Source organism: Phalaenopsis equestris, unplaced genomic scaffold, assembly GCF_001263595.1.
Source record: "Phalaenopsis equestris unplaced genomic scaffold, ASM126359v1 Scaffold000250, whole genome shotgun sequence".
Classification (NCBI taxonomy): Eukaryota; Viridiplantae; Streptophyta; class Magnoliopsida; order Asparagales; family Orchidaceae; genus Phalaenopsis; species Phalaenopsis equestris.
The window spans coordinates 1,133,327-1,154,630 of record NW_018164692.1 but is presented as its reverse complement, the minus strand read 5'-3'; the positions used below and the strand labels follow the sequence as shown (position 1 = coordinate 1,154,630).

The 21,304-nt window shown below is 32.0% G+C and overlaps 2 protein-coding genes across 3 annotated transcripts in view; one reads left to right on the top strand and one right to left on the bottom strand.

The window, feature by feature from the left end:
- The window catches only part of LOC110024139, an 11,696-nt gene extending 1,338 nt beyond the window's left edge, over positions 1–10,358 (bottom strand). The window contains exons 1-2 of the mRNA XM_020723926.1: positions 10,244–10,358; positions 744–1,019 (exon numbers count right to left, since the gene is read on the bottom strand). Of these exons, the coding sequence (XP_020579585.1) occupies positions 744–1,019; positions 10,244–10,358 (391 nt within the window). The remainder of the gene's footprint in view (positions 1–743; positions 1,020–10,243) is intronic.
- A 72-nt stretch (positions 10,359–10,430) lies between these two features.
- Positions 10,431–21,304, top strand: part of LOC110024145 (E3 SUMO-protein ligase SIZ1) — a 111,077-nt gene continuing 100,203 nt past the window's right edge. For both annotated transcript variants that reach the window (XM_020723929.1, XM_020723930.1), the window contains exon 1: positions 10,431–10,841. In XM_020723929.1, the coding sequence (XP_020579588.1) occupies positions 10,818–10,841 (24 nt within the window). In that variant the 5' untranslated portion in view covers positions 10,431–10,817. The remainder of the gene's footprint in view (positions 10,842–21,304) is intronic.

Genomic DNA, 21,304 nt, shown 5'->3' with positions numbered 1-21,304 from the left:
CATTGGGCTACTACCAATATATATATATATATATAACACTTAAAATTGTATACTTATGTAGTGTATCAAAATACTACTATTATTTATTTTTTTTAATGGTGAGACACACCTTTAAACTACAAAATGTTAAATTATAAGAGAAATTTAGAAAGATAATAGGCAATTTCTAATTATTTACATTTTTAACACCTAAATATTACTTTTTAATTAAATCTATACCATCCGAAACTTTCATATAACAAGTAATACTATCATTTTAAAATTTAAATACACCTTTTTTCATGAATTGTAAGGTAATATGTATTTTAACTTCTAAGAAGTGAAATACACCTTTCTCATGCATATCTTCAAAATTTTGAGAAATTTACATATATACCACAAAATTCTTATGTATTTACATATCTAACACCTAAACTCTTATATTTACATGCATAACCCTCAAATCTTTAATATAACGTCAAATATGAAAAAGAATTGTGTGGTTTGCATGTGAATGCCCCCACAAAAAATTCTACGTAGGATATGATTTATAAGGAAATCATTGGAAATGTTAATGAAACGTTTCTCTTGCGGACAAATAACCGAAGAACAGAGGAGAAATTGAAAGAATAAATTTTCATAATTTTTGCAAATTAAATTTCATGATTTACCAACAAAAGCTCTATAAATAAAATTGCAGTAATTGGAGGAGAAGACCCAAAAAAAAAAAAAAAAAAAAAAAAAAAAATACAAATTGCAATTACCTTTGAAGAAAAATTCCTTCGTGCAACAAACGCTCAAAATTGAATCTTGCGAGCTGAAGAGACTGTCGGCATTTTTAATAAGAAATCGGATGGAGGGAGGACTACCGACGGGGTTCTCCTCCCGAGTGGGTCCCCCTAAAGCTGGTGGTGGGACCCACACGAAAGAGGAGATGAAGAACCCCGCTCCGAAACAAACCGGACCTGATCCCTTCCCCAAATAACAATCGTCCCCTCTGTTCTGCTGCTGCTGCTGCGCTTTCTTGTTAGATTGAAATCCTAAAAAAAATATAAAAATAATAATTTTATTTTTTTTTATTTCTATATTTAGTTAGCATCTTATAAGCATGAAAGAAAAAAAAAGAAAAAAAAAAGAAAAAAAAAATTCATTGCTTGTTAGATTTCTTAGCTGGCTTCCAAATTTGTAGCTAACCAATAGCAAGTGGCTGTTTAATTGACAATTATCACTATTTTAAAGGGAATTTACGTTCGCAACACACATTTCTCATGAGTTGTATTTTGATGTAAATAATGAATACATCTGAACTCAAGTGATTAGTGGCTTGTAAGATTTATCTTCTTGAGAGTCTTTTATTTGACCATAAGCATGCAAGATTTGCATCGATTAATATTCTAGGCTTTTCAACTATTCTCCAAATACTTAATTTTGGCTTATTTGGAATTAGGTCGAATTACTAATCATGTTGATAAGTGCATATGAAACATTCAATAAAATTGTATGGTCATTAAGATTATATTTTATATGGTCTTAAATTTAATTATAGAATATTTAAACAAGAATATTGCGTGTAGATTTGTGCATGACCGAACAGATTGAAATTTCATTTACACCAATTTTCATATAATGGGTATTATGTATGTTGCGTGTTGGAAGAATATATGACGACAGAACGATATATTAACGTCTTAACATCATATAATAATCCAGCACGAGCATGGATAAATAAAGAGCTAATAAAGGGGAGGTCACGAGATTTTATGTGGGAAATTTGAAAGGGTGAAAATCATGAGGTATAGCTCAAATGAAAACATTTTCACCATATTGATGTAGGTAATAATAAGACTTCATCGGCCCTTTAATACATAGGGAAAGTGGTGGGAACTTAACTGTTGTAAAGAAAGACAGACAATAGAGATCCTGCGCCATAAAATTTGATGTCAGTGTCATCGTTAGTGTTGGCACCGATGACCCAATGTCAGTGATCTGATAGTAGCAACGGTGGTGGTCGGGCTGTAGTGGTTCAAAAATATTTATGGCACAATGATGATAGTCCAACTGTGAAGCAGTGGTGATTGGGCAACGGTGGTCTGACGACAATGTCGATGGCCACCATGGTGCTAGACTGTTATCATTGGGTTATCGTCACACTTATTGTACATCAATGTCACCATCAGATCACTATCATTTGGCTGTCAACATCATTATCACAGTAAATTGCCTTTTTTTGAACTATGGTCACTTGACCAACGACATTATTTCCATTAATACATTATAGCTTGATTATCATCTCTAACTTCTACTATCACCATCATTGCTCCATCGACATCATTGGGCCATAACTAGACCACTGTTGTTGGATCGTCACTTTGTTGGACCACCATTATCAGGTTGTTTCCATGACACGCCACCTTCATTGAGCACCACTGTTCTGACCTACCATCATTGGGCTACTACCATGACTAAAGAGCTATCGTTGGCACCACTCATTAGTTCACATAGAAGCTAACACACTCATTTATACACCTTAAGGACATATATGCGCTCCCCATGGGTGGCAAAGCTCAAAATTATTAGATAGGGTGCAAGACCGCAACACTACTTATAAAGTTGCGACCATGCAGACAAAGAGACATGTTCACAATGGTATGTGGAGCGTCGTTATAGTGTTATGACTCTAGGGTCAAATAATGTGGTTCCCCATTATGATTTCAGATCTCATTGTTGTCTTTTTGAAAGTCATAAACTCAACCAAGGGGTAGTGCCATAGCTCTATAGCTTAACACTAACACTCAATTAATATAATTTATGATGGCCAGTTTAATGCCACAGTTCTTGCTTTGCGCTTCAGTTCCATGACGTTTATATATACTTATTGGATCTATATATTTTTTAGCCCACTTATTCTCATATCTATAGTTTTCCCTCTTTATTTAGTGTTTTCAGGCCCGATTAGAGGAAATGCTACCTCGAAGATGCACTAGATCCCCAGCACCGTCACATGAAAAGTAAGAGTATGATAGGTCACAGTTCGTTAGTCCAAAATAACAAAGAAGTATGGGGAATATCTCCTTCAGCACATGATTATTCTTGAACGTAGGTTTTTCAGCCTCCGAGTAGAATATTATTACACAATTTTTTACGATGCGTATAGCGCTACGATGCTAAAATGCCCTTGGGATTGAAGAAATAATTATATTTTCGTCTATTCCTCTTTCTTAAATTTTATATGTAGGTTCCAGAGATAATGTCGATAGAGTAGGCTAGGCTGATGAGGTCGTCATTCAACAGGGCCAACCCTCATGCTTCGTGATGACTCCTGTAGGGGAGCTGAAGAACCAATATCTTCTTAAATTTTCCTAGCATGAAGAGTGACCTGACATCAGAAACTAAGCCATAATCAATGGCCCACTGCCCTCCTCTAGTTCAGAACTCAGACCAACCTGTTTCCTCAGAGGTTTGAGAATCATGAGTGTTTTCATACCATTCTCTTTTTATTTTTTAAAGAGTTTTCAGTTTGTCAATCGTCTTATATTTCTCTTTTCCAAATAAATCTCTCTTTTGGATCATATGAATGATCTGAAGAAGAGAGAAACCAAAAAAGAATGGACATACGACAAAGACTATAAATAGAGAAAGAACATGGAGAACTTACGTGTGATAAACCTCACAGTGATAGGTCAAACATGTTCGCCCAAACAAGATCGGGTAAAGGCACCATGGACCAATATTCGCTAAAGAATACCTATGTAAACTACCCAGAACTAGGGATTCAAGTGTAAGTGTATGTTCTTGGATCAAGAGCATTCCCAAGGGAGCATATCTCGCTTGGTTAATTACATCATAAGAGATACCTAAGAATACTCTCAATAAAAGGGTTTCACTTTATATTATCATAGACACGAGAAAATAGGTCATTAAATGAAGGTTATACCATGTGGGAATGCATGTATGCTTCAAAACTCTCGTTAAGCCATTGGGTAGAGAGTGAGTCTCTCGCATCCCAAGTGGGTAGCAGCTCATAGGTATACGGAGCACACAGAACAACCTAAATCATTTTGATGATGATATCCCAATACATAAAAGAACATCTGGGTCATAAGGACAGATGACAAATTGTTGTATCTCAAACGATGACAACTCATCGACATTGGGCCATCAAGATTATATCAACAAAGTCTAGGAGCAACAAAGCTCAAAAGGACTCAACAACAGGAAGGTGGAGTAATCCTGGAACGTAGAGGTAGCTGGGTCGGGGTACTATGGACCCATCATCCTAAGCCACTAGAACCCTAAGTCTACCCAGTCTTGAAGGTAATCAACCCGAAACTTCCAGATATCTCAGATTAGCAATCTATGAATTACATCATCCATGAGGGACCTCAGTAGCCCTAAGGTCAAAGTAAGAAAACTCTATCCTATGACTATCAATTGGAGCTCCGAAAGGTGAGACTTATACTTATTGAAATGACAAGGATTTGATATGACATAAAGCATGCTTAATTTTCTTTCTCTTTTGCACCTGTTTATGGATGAAATTGTACTTAAAAAAGGTATTTTTTGTGTTTTTCTTGTAGGCACAACATGTAGTAGAACTTGAACGAAGTGGAGAAGAAACAGAGCAAACCAGAGGTGACATGAAGCCAAGGGAAGACCAAGTGACTGTCGCTTAAGCGCCAGCCTTTGGGCACGAAGGAACTGCACCAGAGCACCTTGGCACCACCAACTTGGGTTCCTAGATGCCAAAACCTCGACAACCAGGTAAAGAGCTTTGCACCAAGGTGCCAACCTTGTGGCGCCTAGGTGCCAAAAATGCCTGGGGCAGTTCCAGTAGTTTTCTTCACAAATTATCAGTGTTATGCTAAACATATATTGGTGTATTTGTTGAAGTAAAAGAGAGGAGAAGAGAGAAGAAGAAGGCTAAGTGCTGCATAAATCCTAAGGGAAATCCTTAGGAGTTGTTAGGGTAGTAACTTGTATTTTCTTTGATTATTATATTGAGATATGGATGACGATTGAGAGCTATATTAGAGAGGAGATTCTAAGCATTGCAGCAAGGAATGGAAGATCCTTTGAGGACACATTTACAACATTTTTGTAAAGGGAAAAAGATAAGTACTGTGCACCTTTTGTATTTTACTTTTTTATAATCTCAATTCTAGTAGATTTGCTTTATTTAAAACATGTTTTGTGTTGTTTCTTCCATGCATTGTGAGTAGTTATTCTTTCCTTTTTCTTGTGATGAATAAGTAGGTTGTGCAGGAATAGTAGAATACTTTTAAAATTTGTTTTTACTGTTTAATGTGACGAGTATTCTTTAAGGCATAATTTATTTTTCATTCTAGCCAAGTAATTATTTAAAATTCACTATGATCCATAATGACTTGGGAGAGCTATGGAGGAGCAATTAGAATATTTACATCAAACTAGTGGGTGAAGCAAAAATAGTTCATAGAGAGGGTAGCTTTATAATAGGTTTTAAGGAAATAATCTTTGATGGGTTTAAACTGGGGTTTAAGGAATTAAGTCAGTTTAATAAAATTTTTGTATGCACTCGGGAGAGGGTAAACAATATAATTACTTCTATTTATCACTAGCCACATTTGTAATTCAAAGTATTTTGTTTATGTGCACCACTTAGATCATTATAAGAGAGGGTAGCTTTATATCTTGAATTTCACCAGCTTAATTATATTTAGTAGAATTGCTTTAGGAGTAAACCAGTGAGATTATTGGTAAGTTGATAGGACTGGTAAGAACTAAACCTAGTAAGCTAGAATTTTTCTTAAGTGAAACTGCCTCACTCTATGTGAGATCGATATTACAGACTCATAAATCCGATATTAATGATATAATATGTATACTTGTTGAAACCCCTGTGTGCAAGTGAACCTGAACCGGGAAGGTAATAAGTCTTTGGTGTCATTGCAGGGGAGCTACGGTGTAGTTAACTTAGAAGAATTTTAGTTGAATCAATTAGACTTAGATTTGGAAAAGTGTAATGTAGTCATATTGAGTAAGTATTTGTTTGTTTGAAAAATAAATAATTTTTTTTTTTTGTATATTAGTGTGTTTATGATAAACTTACTAGTTAGTCTTTAGTAAGTGAATATGTGGTGTAAGACTTGTACCCTACGATTTGAAACTAGATAGTACTATTAAGAAAATTAGGAAAAGAAAAAGACTTCACGAACTTGTAGAAGAAATGTTGAACATTCAACAAAACAATTTAGATAATTAAATACCAATTAATGAATATCATAACGCGCATAGACCATTAAGGGATTACGCTAATCCTACGGAGATGAAATTCACTTAAGTATTCAAACTCCTGTCGTAGAAACTAGCACATTTGAAGGGAAGTCTGCTATTATCCAAATGGTACAGAATAACCAATTTGTGGGAACCGTGTCTGAGGATTCAAATTTATACTTAACAAGTTTTTTAGAACTTTGCGCTACATTTCATTATAATGGTGTGTCAAATAAAGTTGTTAGATTTATGATTTTTCCCTTTTTCTTGAGGGATAAAGCTAAAATGTGATTGAACTCTTTAACAATTGGATCAATTAGGACTTAGGGTGACTTAACCCGAAAATTCCTAGCTAAGTATTTCCCACCTTAAAAAATTGTTAAACTTAGGAATGATATTATTTCATTTTGTCAGTTAGGAGGTGAGTCGATTTATGAGGCATGTAAATGATTTAAGGAACTTCTTAGGAAGTGCCCACATCATTCTCTTCCCTGATTATTTAATTATTTAGACTTCTTACAATGTTTTAGTAATATCTCTTAGTTTATTGTTGATGTTATCGTTGGTGGTTCACTCATGTCCAAGCCATTTGATGAGGCTTACTCTTTGATTAAATAGATGACCACTAAGAATTTCCAATGACCTTATGAAAGAGTAAATCTTAGGAAAGTAGCTAGTGTGCATGGTTAGACTTAATTACCTAATTAATTAACTAAGTCTTAATCACATTGAACTTAGTTAAATAAAAAAAGAATTAGGTCTTACATACATTAGACCTAATTATCTAACAAGTCTTAACTAAATTAGACTTGATTAAAACTAAGCTTCTAAGTCTAATTTACCTTAAACTTAGCTTAATTTCAACTCTAAACCCATTCTACATCAAACTTAATTAATTTTAGGTTCAACTGACACCGAGCTTAAAACATTAAATCTCATCCACATGAACTCTAGTCCAAGTTGAATTTAAATTTAAGTTTAAACTACTTAAATTCAACACCAACATAAGTTCCTTTGGGTCCAGCCTAACCTATATCCAACTTAACTTGGACTTAAGGAATCTAGCTCGTTTTTAAATTCTTTTCAATTGAACTATAAGGTTAAGCAGACTCAACTCCAGTTAACCCAATTCAATTGAATCATTTGGAAAACTTGACTCAACTCGGGTTATCCACAATGGAACTGAAATTCAAGCTTAAATGAACTTTGAGTCTAGGCTTGATTTAATTCATACCCAGACTTAAAGCACAATTTAAGTCTAAGTTAACTTAAACTTTCACTTAAGTTTAATGTTGTTTGAACCCAAGTCTCCCCAAGCTAATCTGATTAGTTTGATTGTAATTAGCCTAAATTAATTTTGGTTAATCCTATTATGTTCAATTAAGCTTGAGGATAATTTGAAAGACAACTAACCTAATCAAGGTTAAATTTGAATAACCTGAAAATCCTCCTTTAGGTTAATTCAACTCAACTTGAATTATTCTAAGAATTAAACTTAGGCCAAGTTATTGAAGGTTAAATAGAGTTTTATTTCTCAATATGAGAAAATAAATCACAATTTATCTCGGCCGTGAATACCTTTGACTAAGGTACTAAATGGCTTAAAATCTACCTTAAGAACTTTAAAACTAAAACTTGAACCTAAAAATGTAACTATGTTTGAGAAGATATTTTGGAGGAGGTAACACATGGTTGCTAACAAAACATCTTCTAATCACTTTCGCTAATCAAACTGCAAACCTTAATGCCTCGGGACGACGAAACCATGAGATCTTGATCGGGTCATCCCAAATAAGAATAAATAAAAAATTGACAAAAAATAATCGGCTAATAATTCTTAAGCAACCTAAAATTTTCAACCCCTAAAATCCATAAAAAAGACATTAAAACTTAAATGAAGCCCTAATGAACAAAGATCACTGAACGCAAATTAAACCCAATATGTTTTGGTCTACGAAGATTTCTTGAACGATGCAATCCGTGGTTGTTAACAAGAATCTTCTGGTCATGGTGTTACTACCTTTCAGACTAAGTAGATTAAGGTATTCAACGATCCCGTGACAATGAAGTCATGTACATCTTGACTGGGTTATCTAAAAATTTAAAACTCAACAAACAAAAATAAATACGTAAAATGTCTTTTTTGTTAACTTTATTTTGCAGGGTTGTTAAAGACAAGATGATTTTCATCCTAGATTTTCTTTACACATTATAGGGTATGTTAACTCTGTTTTGCAGGACGATCATTTTAGCCACTTAAAACATGAATCAAAAGGATGAATATCAACTAAACAAACTTTAGGATAGTGTGGAATCTACTACCATTTGGATAGGACTTTGACACTCCCTTCCTTAACAACATTTTTTGAACTTCCTGAAAGCAAATCTAAACCTTAATTGGAAGGTTTCTTAAATAATTGTGGATTATTTACGATGCAATTAACTGTAGGGACTTGTCCCTATAAGAAGTTGTGAACCCCAGAACATGTACACAAACCTGAAATCTTTGGTATGATGCTTTCATAAGGATTCTTTGACGACAACGAATTCATTATGAAATTTCCTTCGAAATTTATTTGTTTTCATTATTATTGGACTTGCTTTCCCTGTCTTCTCCCTTCTTGTACCCATTGACATGGTATGAGTTGAAAGGATTCAGGAAGGGAGACAATATAACAATGAACAAATTGGCGACTCCACGACAACAACAACAACATATAAGTTCGACAGTGCGACGACGACAGAGAGACAACCGATGGGCTTGAGAATAATGTCAATAATATACTAATAAAATTAGCATCTATATTGCACCGCCCTCAATTGTGGAGGTAAGAATGTAAAAAGATAGTGAGAAAGATCAAGAAAGCCAATAAGTAATTGGTTGGCTAGGGCTTCTCTTAATAACATAGAGAAAGAGAAAATAGTGTCAAAAAGTAAGAGAAATAAACAATTTAAGCAACTAAGGAAATAGAGAGATAGAGAAACTACTAGCCAGATTTGTGAAATAATAAGAGTTAATGGTAAGAACTAAGAACTAAGAATGCTAGATTGTGGTTATGTAAGTTTGTAAGGCGAGAGGTCAAGATTTAAGATGGGACATGTCAAATAATGAATGAGATGATTTTAGATGCATAAGGATTTGAAGCTCAACCGATGGATTTAAATCCTTTGTTTGAGAAATCCTTTTATTAAATCATTCACTGACCTTACAAAATAGTCATAGAAAAAAAATTTGTGAGATATGATTTTCATTTATTTATTTCAAGCAAAAAATGAGTTGAAAATCATCATACAATAGACTGTTGTGCTTATCACATTGACAAAATAAGCTCGAAGTATTTGTTTATTATCGTATCATTTACCTAACAAATTGAATAAACATTTCTCAGGGTTTGTTTGGCGCAGCTGCTGCTGTTTGAAGAAGTAGTTGTAAAACTGTTGTTCAAAAAGTTGTGATGGTTATTATATTTTTTTTTGAAAAAATCATACCATTACTTTCTAGCAGCTATCGCATTTAGTCAGGTTCGGTGATAAAACACAACTTTCAGCTACAAATTTTAAAAAAAAAACAGACAAAAAAAATTGTGGTGCGACACAACAACGCCGCCTCAAACAAATCCTTAATGAATCAAATATGAGTTATTCACGTGCAACAATTTTTTAATAGCCTTAATAAAAAAAATATCTTTCACATTAACTTCGCTGAAATAAGTTCTTATTGTGATATATAAAGTTAGTTTGATTTAAGCACCAAAATATTTTAAAAAAAATTTAAATTTAACTAAAGGAATATCTATATATTTACCTCTACACCATCCATCCAAAAACTTTGAGCTAGGGTTAGGGTTTTGGTGTATTATATTTATATTAGTCTCCACGAAGGCCCCCCCACCCACTCTTTTCTTATCCCAACTTTGACCATCGGCCCTCACCAAAAAGGTTCATTCAGCGTGATTTGTTAGAATAAATAAATAAAAATAAAATAAACCGGACGCAATATTCCGCAGCAAACCGTATTTGACACTGCAGCATAAGTCCGTAGCAAACCGAGCCGCGCTGCCCATGTAGCCGTTCCTGATCCTACTCTTTGATTGGTTCCTACTGCTGGGGTCCACCGAAAGATACATCGACCCCACTTCTGAACCAATATATTTTCGGCTACAGGGAAGGCCACACAGACACCACACCGTCCCGGCGAGAGCGAGGAGGGAAAGCCAAAATGATTCAGACCTCGCGGCCAAGCCGATCTCCGCTTCAAGAGCTCGCGAACTTCTCGCCGATTAGGGGAAAAATTAAGAAGAGAAAAAAAAGGGGGAGAAATTAAGAGAAGGAAGGCGAGCAATCGGTGGGAGCGGTAGAGGTGGAATGGAGGAGAGCTCTCACTAGGATTGGTTTTCTTTGTAGGGTTTTTTGTTGGCTGATCAGATCCTTCAGTTCTATGATTATAATTCACAGAATTCTTATGAGTTTCGATCTATGCCGTCCTCTGCACTTCTGATTCTTGCTACATAAGGTTACTTTATTGGGTTGGATTGGTTCTTCGGTCAATCAAGGCGGCTGCGGCGGTTAATTCGATCGTTGGAGCGATGGATTTGGCTATTACTTGCAAGGTATTTGAGTTTTGATTCTTCAATTTGTTGAAGTTTTTGTGTTTTTCGTTTTCTTATGTTTCATTTGGTTGGTTGAAGAAGAAAATTCGCTTACGTTTCTTGTCAGTTTTGATGAGAGATAGAACAGCTTTTTTTTTAAATTTTTTATTTTTGGCATGGACCTCAGATAAGTATCATGTGGTCTGCTTTCAGTTCATTTTTGGAAGCATTACGGCGAACGCATTTTAGCAATGATATAATCCTGTTAGTAAGCTTTTTTTCTTTTTTCCGGGCGCGTCATACATCGTCCATCACCCTTGAAGAGGGCATTTGGAATCTTCTCCCTCGCAATGAGTTAACGAGACATGCAATTTGAGCCTTCTATGCATAACAGTTATCCACCAGAGGTGGTTATGGATGATGAGGGTGTGTGTGTGTGTGTTTCTTATTTTTTTAAATTTATTTTTGTTATTGAAATCTTTGACCTTTTCTATTTGGGAGCAAGGGCTCCAATGGCTTGAACAGCAATACCATGGCATGCAATTAGTGTATACGTAGACATTACAATTAAGATGATTCAATTAGTGTGCATAGTTTAAGCAATTGCTCAAACTCAACTGACTATATAATTTATTGTTTCATTTGCTTATCGGAATGAGAAAGGAATAGAGATTTATTGTTTCATTTAGTCTTCAAGGATTTTAGTCTGTCATAGAGGTGAAAGAAAAAGAATTTAACACTATGATGAGCAGAAAGCTGCTAAAAGTGTACAGTTGGAAGTTGTGTTGTATGCTTCCAAACATGAATATAACACTACTCACTTATCAATTTTGTGGAAATTAAAATTTCAAAAGTAACCGGCTTAACTTTTTTATTTATGTCAAGGTAACTGCATCCTAGATGATAGTAGCTTGCTCTACTTTTCTTGTGTATATTGGCAGAAAAATAATTTATGTAGGAGGATTGGATTTTAATTCCACCACCAGAGTAGATGCCAAATGACATTTTGGAAATATTATTTGATTTAGAGCAAGAGCCCCACATAAAGAAATGAATTGGTATAATCTTAATGTCTCATATGAATTAGAAAGAATTGGTGCTCTTCTTAACCAACATCTAGAGTAAAACTTTTATTAGTGTTTTTGATGTTCAACTTTTAATATAATTTAAATTTGTGATAAAGATTCCCTCAAAGATATTGTGAAATAACCATAATTCGTTATCAAGTTCTTTACCATCATGACCATTCATTATACTTTTTATTTTATTTTTCTGGTGTGTGGCTATGATATTATTAAAGTTTATCAACTTTTTGTTCTACTATTTTCATGTGTAGACAAGTTAGAACAACCTTGGCCTAATGGACACCCCTTGATTGAAAAATACTCGCAACGAAATCTCAGCATAGACATTGTGAATTGTTTGCTAAAGGATAACATGTTATCGATAGGAGACACTAGATGGTGGTTAAGAAAAGCACAAATTCTTTCTAATTCATAGAAGACAATAAGATTATACCAATTCATGTATTTTTGTGGGGCTCTTGCTCTAAATCTCAATCGTCATTCTTGATCATATATTCAAATGTGCAGCATCAAAAACTATATGAAAAAATGGCTTCTCCATAACAAGATTTACTTTATTGAATATGTTCAAGCGCATAGGTAAGCATAAATCAAGAAAATTACCAAAACCATATTAATTAAGATATTAAGGTTTAATAGCCCTTCATATCAAGATTTGTCATGAAGATAACTAATAAATGATTATTTTGTAAATGTGTCAACTTTGATCTCCAATATTATTACTAACCTGATGTGGAAAATTCTCATGAGTTGTAGAGCCACAATTTGCTATAGAGTTCTATCACTAGTGCCAATCTTTGGTGCCGCATAATTGAAATTATTTCTCAATCTCAGCAATTCAACTCCCATTGGTTTTGTTCTCTAAGAGAGCTCATCTAAAGTGATTTGAGATAGATTTTTATAAAGAAAGTTATGATTGATCTCAAGAATTACTTGACTGATATCGATCATCAGAGCTCAATATATTTAGCTACTCATCACAAATAGCTACAAAAGAGCCTTAAGAACATAGAGAACTCACTATGGCTCGAATAACATGACTTCTTATCTTTTCCCCAATTTCAGAGCAATCAGATGGGTAGCTGAAGAACACATACATTAGAAAGAGAAAAACACCTATAAAAATATGACATCTATGAAAGAATAATTTGAAACTATGAATGAAGATATTTTAGTCTGAAAAATTTATATTCATTCAAACTTAAGCAAAAAATCATATCATATGAGTTGAATTAACTAAAAGTTTAGCATAATGAAAAAAAATACATCTATGAATGTTGAAATTTAACCTTATGCATCAAATAGAAAAATTAGAAATTTAATAGGAAAATAGGTGAAGAGTCTTTCAAAAAAGTAAACCTATATACAGGGTATAACACTCCGAGACTACAATTTTATTTAGCATGATAATATTACAATAAATATTCTTATTATATTTTAATAATGATGAGTAATATTAATAAGATAATATTTGCAAAGTCCATAGAAAAGATAATTATCGTATATTCAAACTAATTATTATTATTATTCATTACTTGTATTACTATTACTATTATTTCTACTATTATTATTACTATTATTAGTATAATCATTATGATTATTACCTTTAATACTATTATCATCATCATTATCATTATTATTGTTATAACTATTACTGTTAAAATCATTATCATAACGTGTAGTAAAGATAACTATTCTTTAGTTAGTATAACTTTAACGATTTTCATCAATGGCGTCGATAGTTGAATCATTTTGAATAAATGAAGTCTTATGAAGCCAACTACCAATAATTGGAGTAAAGTCAATGATTATAAGAAAACACTTCCCTTCACAACAAATAATTAAAATTGCATGATAATTCACTTAGCTCTATAATTAATTGTTGATTGAATGAAGCGTTGTGATTAGATTGACCACGACCTTATAAAATATTCTTATGACATATAAATGAAATTTATGATTGGTTTTGCCCAAGCTAATACTGCACAATATTTGGGTTGATTAGTCCAAACTAAGCACACTCAAGCAAGAACATACAATGCAAAACAATTCAAAGCCTATCTAAGTTGAATTAGCTTAAGTTAGGGCTTTGTAAAGCTTTGGCCTTCTGACCAAAATCGTAAAATCAATTATCAAATAAAGTATACAAACAATGAGTATGATGGTAATTTAAATATAGAGCTTTCGTAGAACTTCAATATTCTTATCGAAGTCATGAAAACCATAACCAGACAAAATATGCAAACAATTAACAAGATTATAATCTAAACGTTGAGCTTTTTAAAGCCTCATTTGACAATGATTTGTCATAGTTTTCAAACACAAGTAATTCCCCAATTTAATTTGTGTGGTGTAAATAGAAATTTACAACCGTTATTTGCTCGATCTCTAATAAGTTTATAATGATGAAAAAAAAATATTTCTTAGCAATTTTGTGAATCTCTATAATTGCATAAGTGAATCTTCTATAGCATGTAAATGCCAAAATAAAACCCAAGCAAAACTTCAGTAATTGCAGCGTAACACTAGCAAAGACTAACAACATGCGAAGGAAAACAAATGACATAATATTTATATAGCTCATTTAGTTGAGCAGTGATGTCAAATTCATACACATCTTTTTTATCAAATAGTTATGATGAATTATGTCATTTTAACTCAGCAGTTCCTGAATTGATATAAAATTTATTCAACTTGTTATATTAGAGAATCCAAAATGCATCATATGAAATTGACAAAATAGTAAAAAGATGCATGCATGTATTTAAGTGAGAAAAATAAAAAAAATTAATTTTCAAATAACAAGATATTGCATTCATCAACCCAAACAAAATGAACAAATGATAAACATAAAACATCAATACATACAATAAAGATTTATCAAATGACCTAAAATTGTGCAATTTTTTTTAAATAATCATTTTGTCAAAGACTGGAAGATTGCAACAATCATACCATATAATTTTTATAAAAAAAATTCTTAAATTGTTTGTATGTAAACTCAGAAATTCAAAAGAAAATATTATTTCCTAGGGGATAGTAGTTTGTTCTACTTTTCTTGTGTATATAGGCAAAAAAATAATCTATGTATGATGATTAGATTTTGGTTTTGCCACCAAAGTAGGCAAATGAAATTTTGGAAATAATATATGCTTTTGGAATCTTGAGTCTATATACAAGCAATTTAAGAAATTTTTTATAAAAGTTAGATAGTAGACTTCTTGCAATTTTTTCGTCTTTGACAAAGTGATTGTTGTTAAAAAAATGGGCACAATTCTAGGGTATTTGATGTTTCCATTTTATGTATTGATGTTTAATGTTTGATATTTTGCTAAACATGAAAATGGGCACAATTATCCTCTTCTTTTAGATACATGCATGCATTTTTTTACTATTTTGCCACCTTCATATGATGCATGTTGGATTGCAAATGTAGCAAGATGAATGAATTTTATATTAACTCGGAATCTGTTGAGCTAGAGTGATATAATTCATAATAATTATTTGATAAAAAAAGGTATGTGTGAATTTGACATCTCTGCTCAACTAAATGAACTATATAAATATTTTGCCTATTTGTTTTCCTTCTATTGTTTTTATTACACCACAATTACCTAGATTTTATCTTGGGCTTTATTTGGTATTACCATGCTATAAAATAGTCATTTATACTATTTTAGGGATTCACAAAATTGCTAAGAAATAATTTTTTTTTTCATGGTTATAAACTTATTGGAGAACAAGCAATTAGGGTTGTAAGTTTCTGTTTACATCACACATAGATTAAATTGTAGAATTACATGTGTTTAAAAAGTACGAAGAAAATCATTGTCAAATGGGGCCTTAAATAACTCAATATTTAGATTATGATTTTGCTCATTATTTGTATTCTTTATCTGGTTACGACTTTCATGATTTTGGTAAGAAGACTAAAGTTCAACTAAAGCTCTGTATTTAAATTATAATCATGCTCATTGTTTGTATACTTTATTTGACAATTGATTCCATGAATTTGGTAAGAAGACCAAAACTTCACTAAATCCTATCTTTAGCTAATCCAACACTTTACATTGTATGTTCTTGCTTGAGCGAGCTTAGTTTGAACTAATCAACCGAAATTTTGTGCATTATTGGTTTGGAAAAAACCAATCATAGATTTTATTTGCATGTCATAAGGATATTTTATGAAGTCGTGACAAATCTGGTCATAACACATTTCAATCAATCAATGATCAATTGTAGAGTCAAGTGAATTGTGATGCAATTCTAGTTATTTTTTGTGAAGGGAAATATTCTTTTATAATCATTGACTTTACACTAATTATTGGTAGTTGACTTCATGAGGCTTCATTCATTCAAAAAGATTCAACTATTAATATTGAAGATCATTCTAGTTATACTAACTAGATGCTAGTGATATTTGTTACGTGTTATAATAATAATTGTAATAGTAATAGTTATAACAACAATAATGATGATGATGACGACGACAATAATAATATTAATAGTAATAATCATAATGATTTTAATAATAATAGTAAAAAAAAATAAGAATAGTAATAATAGTAATACAAGTAATTAATAATAATGATAATTAGATTGAATATACAATAATTATTCTTTATATGAATTTTGCAAATATTATTCTATTAAAATAACTCATCATTATTAAAATATAATGAAAATATTTATTGTAATATTATTGGGCTATATAACACTCTAGTCTCAGAGTGTTATACTCTGTACATAGGTTCGTTTTTTTTAAAAACCCGTCACTTATTTCCCTATTGATTTTCTAGTTTTCTATTTAACCATAAGGTTAATTTTCAACTTTCATAGATGTCCTTTTTTCCATCCTGCTCAAATTTTAGTTAATTTAGATCATGTGGTATATTTTTTTACTTTAGTTTGAATGATATAAAATCTTGAGACTAGAATATTTTCATTTATTGTTTCAAATTATTATTTCATAGATGCCACATTTTTATAGGTATGTTTCTCATACTAATGTATGGATTGTTCAACTATCCGTCTGATTGCTCTGAAATTGAGGCAAAGACGAGAAACCATGTTGTTCGAGCCATGGTGAGCTGTCAATGTTCTTGAGGCTCTTCTTATTACTATTAGTGATGAGCAATTAAATATATTGAGCTCGGATGATCGATATCTTAATACCGCATTTCATGAGATCTATTATATTTTTATTTATAAAAAATTATCTCGAATCTCTCAAGAAGAGCTCTCTTGGTCCTCAAAACCAATGAGAGTTGAAATATTGAGATTGAGAAACAATTTCAATTATGCGACACTAAAAATTGGTTCTGGTGCTAGAACTCTATAGCAGATGGTGGAAATTCTACAACTAATGAGAATTTCCCACATCAAGTTAGTAATACTATCGGAGATTATAGTTGACACCCTCACAAAATTATCCTTTATTGGTTATCTTTATAGCAAATCTTGATGTGAAGGGCTATTAAACCTTAATACCTTAATTAAGATGATTTTTGTTATTTTCTCGATTTATGCTTACGTACGCGCTTGAACATGTTCAAGTAAAATAAATCTTGATACGAAGAAGTCATTTTTTTCATATAGTTTTTGATGTTGCGTTTTTGAATATAAGAAAAGGATGATGATTGAGAATTGGAGCAAGAGCCCCACAAAAAGACATGAATTAGTATAATCTTATTGTTTCCTATGAATTAGAAAGAATTGGTGCTTTTCTCAATCATCATCTAGAGTAAAACTTTTATTAGTAGGTTGGATGTTCAATTTTTAATATAAGTTAAATTTGCGATAAAGATTTCCTAAAGGATATTGTGAAATAACCATAATTCGTTATCAAATTTGGAGATTGATTTTTCACCATCGTGATCATTCATTATACTTTTGATTTTATTTGTCTGATGTGTGGCTATGAAATTATGAAAGTTTGTCGACTTTTCACTCAACTTTTTTCATGTTTAGATAAGTTAGAACAAACTTGGCCTAATGTGTACCCCTTGATTGAAAATTATTCACAACAAAATCTTAGCGTAAACATTGTGAATTGTCTGCATAAGTATAACAGGTTATCGATATGGATACTAATTTTTTTGCAAGAGAGAATGGAGAGGGCAAGGCAGTATGAGAAAATATATTAGGGAGTGAGAGGTTTGGAACTTATAGATAGAGTATAAGAGTATAAATAAAGTAAAAAGAGATTTTGAATTTTTTGTTAGAAAAGATTTATTTATTTAATGTTCTTGATTTTTTACTAAGAAGATTTCAAAATGAAAATCAAGACCTCTGAGATCTATCCTATTATAACTAGAATATTTTATTAAAACTATCATACATCAAGTTTTAACAAAGATGCAAGTATTGATGTCAAAAACCTATATCTTATCGAGTATTTTTTGAAAGGAAGACAATGTTCTTATTTTTCACTATAGTTTAGATAAACACTATTCATTTTTTTTTTGCACCTACTATAACAACAACAACAAGAACAAAAACAAGCCTTTACCCCACAAAGTGGGGTTGACTACACGAACCCTTTTTCTCCAGAATGTCCTATTGAGTGTCATATATTCATTTAATTCTAATAAATTAAGTTCATTTTTTATACAACATGACCATGTCTTTTTAGATCGTCCTCTACCTTTAACATAAGTCGAATTTAAAACATCTATTCTCCAAACCGGATCATCAGATGATAAACGTTCAATGTGACCAAACCATCTAAGACGACTTTCTCTAAACTTGTTTACCGCTAGAGCTACACCAACCCTTTCACAGATTTTTTATTCACACTTTGTCTCTTAAGTGTAACTCCACTCATCCACCTAAGCATTCTCATCTCTGCAACACTTAATTTAGTTTTATGGTTCTCTTTTATAGGTCAACATTCTGCGTCATAAAGCTTTTATGGTTCTCTTTTATAGGTCAACATTCTGCGTCATAAAGCTTTTATGGTTCTCTTTTATAGGTCAACATTCTGCGTCATAAAGCTTTTATGGTTCTCTTTTATAGGTCAACATTCTGCGTCATAAAGCATTGCAGGTCTTACCACCATCTTATAAAATTTTCCTTTATGTCTAAGCAATACTTTTCTATCATACAATAGGTTTGATGCATTCCTCCACTTTCAACTAGTTAACTTGAATTATAGTAATAACATCCTTATCTATATCAACATCACTTTGAACAATAGACCAGAGATATAACCTGTCAACTTGAATTCTACTAATAACATCCCTATCTATATCACCATAACTTTGAACAATAGACCCGATATATCTAATATCTAGAACGTTCACTCCTTTTAATGAGTTGATTGCCTATTGTTATAATTCCGCCACTAGATATACTATTACCAAAAAATTTGATGGTTTTATATATGATTAGAAAGCGCTAAACATAAAAAAATATTTGATGCTTAATTCTAGAGTATTTTTTTTCAAAATGCAATGCACAATGATCTTTTTTTACTTTAATCACATAAAATAAATGAAGTAATGCTTTTCTAGCTAATGTTTTTATAACTTTTATATCATGTATACATATATTATGTGCATGCAATAATCATAATGAAATTTAAACCACTTTAGATAGTAGTTTTACTACACAAGAATGATATTTCTAGTTTTAAAATAAAAAAAAAGAAGCCACGATTAAAACATTTGAAGCAATTCCTCAATGAAAAAAAAAAAGTAAAATAATATTTTTACCAATTTAGAATCCAGGAAAATAATGGAGTTAATAAGAGTGATTACTCGAAAGTATGGAAGACTACGTGAGAATAAAAGATGTTTTTTGTGTATTGAGAGTTACATGAAGAGTAAGTGAGGAAGTAGTGCATTTGTCAGATTCTACTCAAATGGAGGAAAAAATGGAAATGGACAAATACATGATAAAGATGGCCCTATGGTTAGTGTTAGTATTTGTTCGTGTGTAGAAGAAACTAAAGGCAATCAAACCAATGCATGAGAAAAACCTCGAGTATCATTTGCTATGTGCGTGTGCGCCATGCCTAGGAATTTTTCTTTGAGTGAATTGCTTCTATTTTCTTTTTTCTTTTCATCAATGAAATTTTTTGACTTAATTGGCCTTCAAGCATAACTTGAAATTGATCAATTGCAAGCATCTATTCCCTTGAGTGACATGTAACTGGTGCTTTAGCTTTTTCATGCCAGTGACAAGCTTGCGTTACGTAAGCCTTTTGCATTGCTCCATTTCACATTAAGCATGCTTTAATGCTAATGTCACAACATTATTGTGGAATGATTAGGCAACCTAGTGGAAAGAAATATTTTGATGGTACGATATTTGTCTTCGAGCTACTAGTGTCATTTATCATTCTCTTAAGGACTGTTTTGGATAGCTGCAACTTATCCAGCTTATGTATATAAGCTGATCCGAATAGGCTGTCGGACTGTTTGGTTTGTGTGTTTGAAAAACATTTGATTATTGATAAATGATCATTCTGCCCCTATTTTGGGTGAGTTGTTTAGCTATTTGGTTTGTGTGTTTCGAAAATAACTGATTTGTAGATTTTTTTAAATAAATGAATAATCTGACACGCAACAGTTGTACTGTTCTCAACAAAACTGCAATGTCTATATATTATATATTTTAGAACCAATAAAACACATTCATAACAATACAAAAATGATATATATTTCGCACCAAATCATCATTAAAAAAATATAATGCTGAGTTGAAACGTACCGAGACAACAAATATTTATGCAAAAAATATCCTATCAGAGAAAACAAATAAGATTACACCAAATCATTTGAATCAAACAAAACATAATATAATGTTGTTTTTTGTTCTTTCTAAATGCTAAAATAAAGTTGACAAAAGGAATATTCATGCGTAAATTTAAAACGACAAAGTTTTATATGCGTAAATAAGATTTGTGTAGTACCTATGTAAAATTTCCAATATTTTAATGAAGCAGTTACATACATATCACCAAATTCTTATGTATTTACGCATATATCTAAAGTTCATTTTTTTATATTTATACCACCCAACTCTTTTATATCACATAAATAATATCATCATTTTAATTTTTTAAATATGAAATCTATTTGCTTTTGCACAAGTAAGATGATCTGCATGGAAAAATTGAAGATTTAAGAGAGGAAAAATACATAAGGATTGAGTGTTACCTTTGTAAATCTTCCTCTTTTTCAAGAGAGGAGAAAGTTCGTTCTTGTCCAAGCAACTGCACCCACTCATAAATCGCTTCTCATGTGCTTCGCCGTCGAAGAAGGGAAAAGCTTCTCCTCCGATTGCCCTACTCTCCTTTTGGTTAGTACTTCGAAAGGCGAAAACCACTATTTACTGTATGTGATCTAATCGGTGCAACCCGAACTTTCAATTGATCGCGAAAAGAAGGAATGC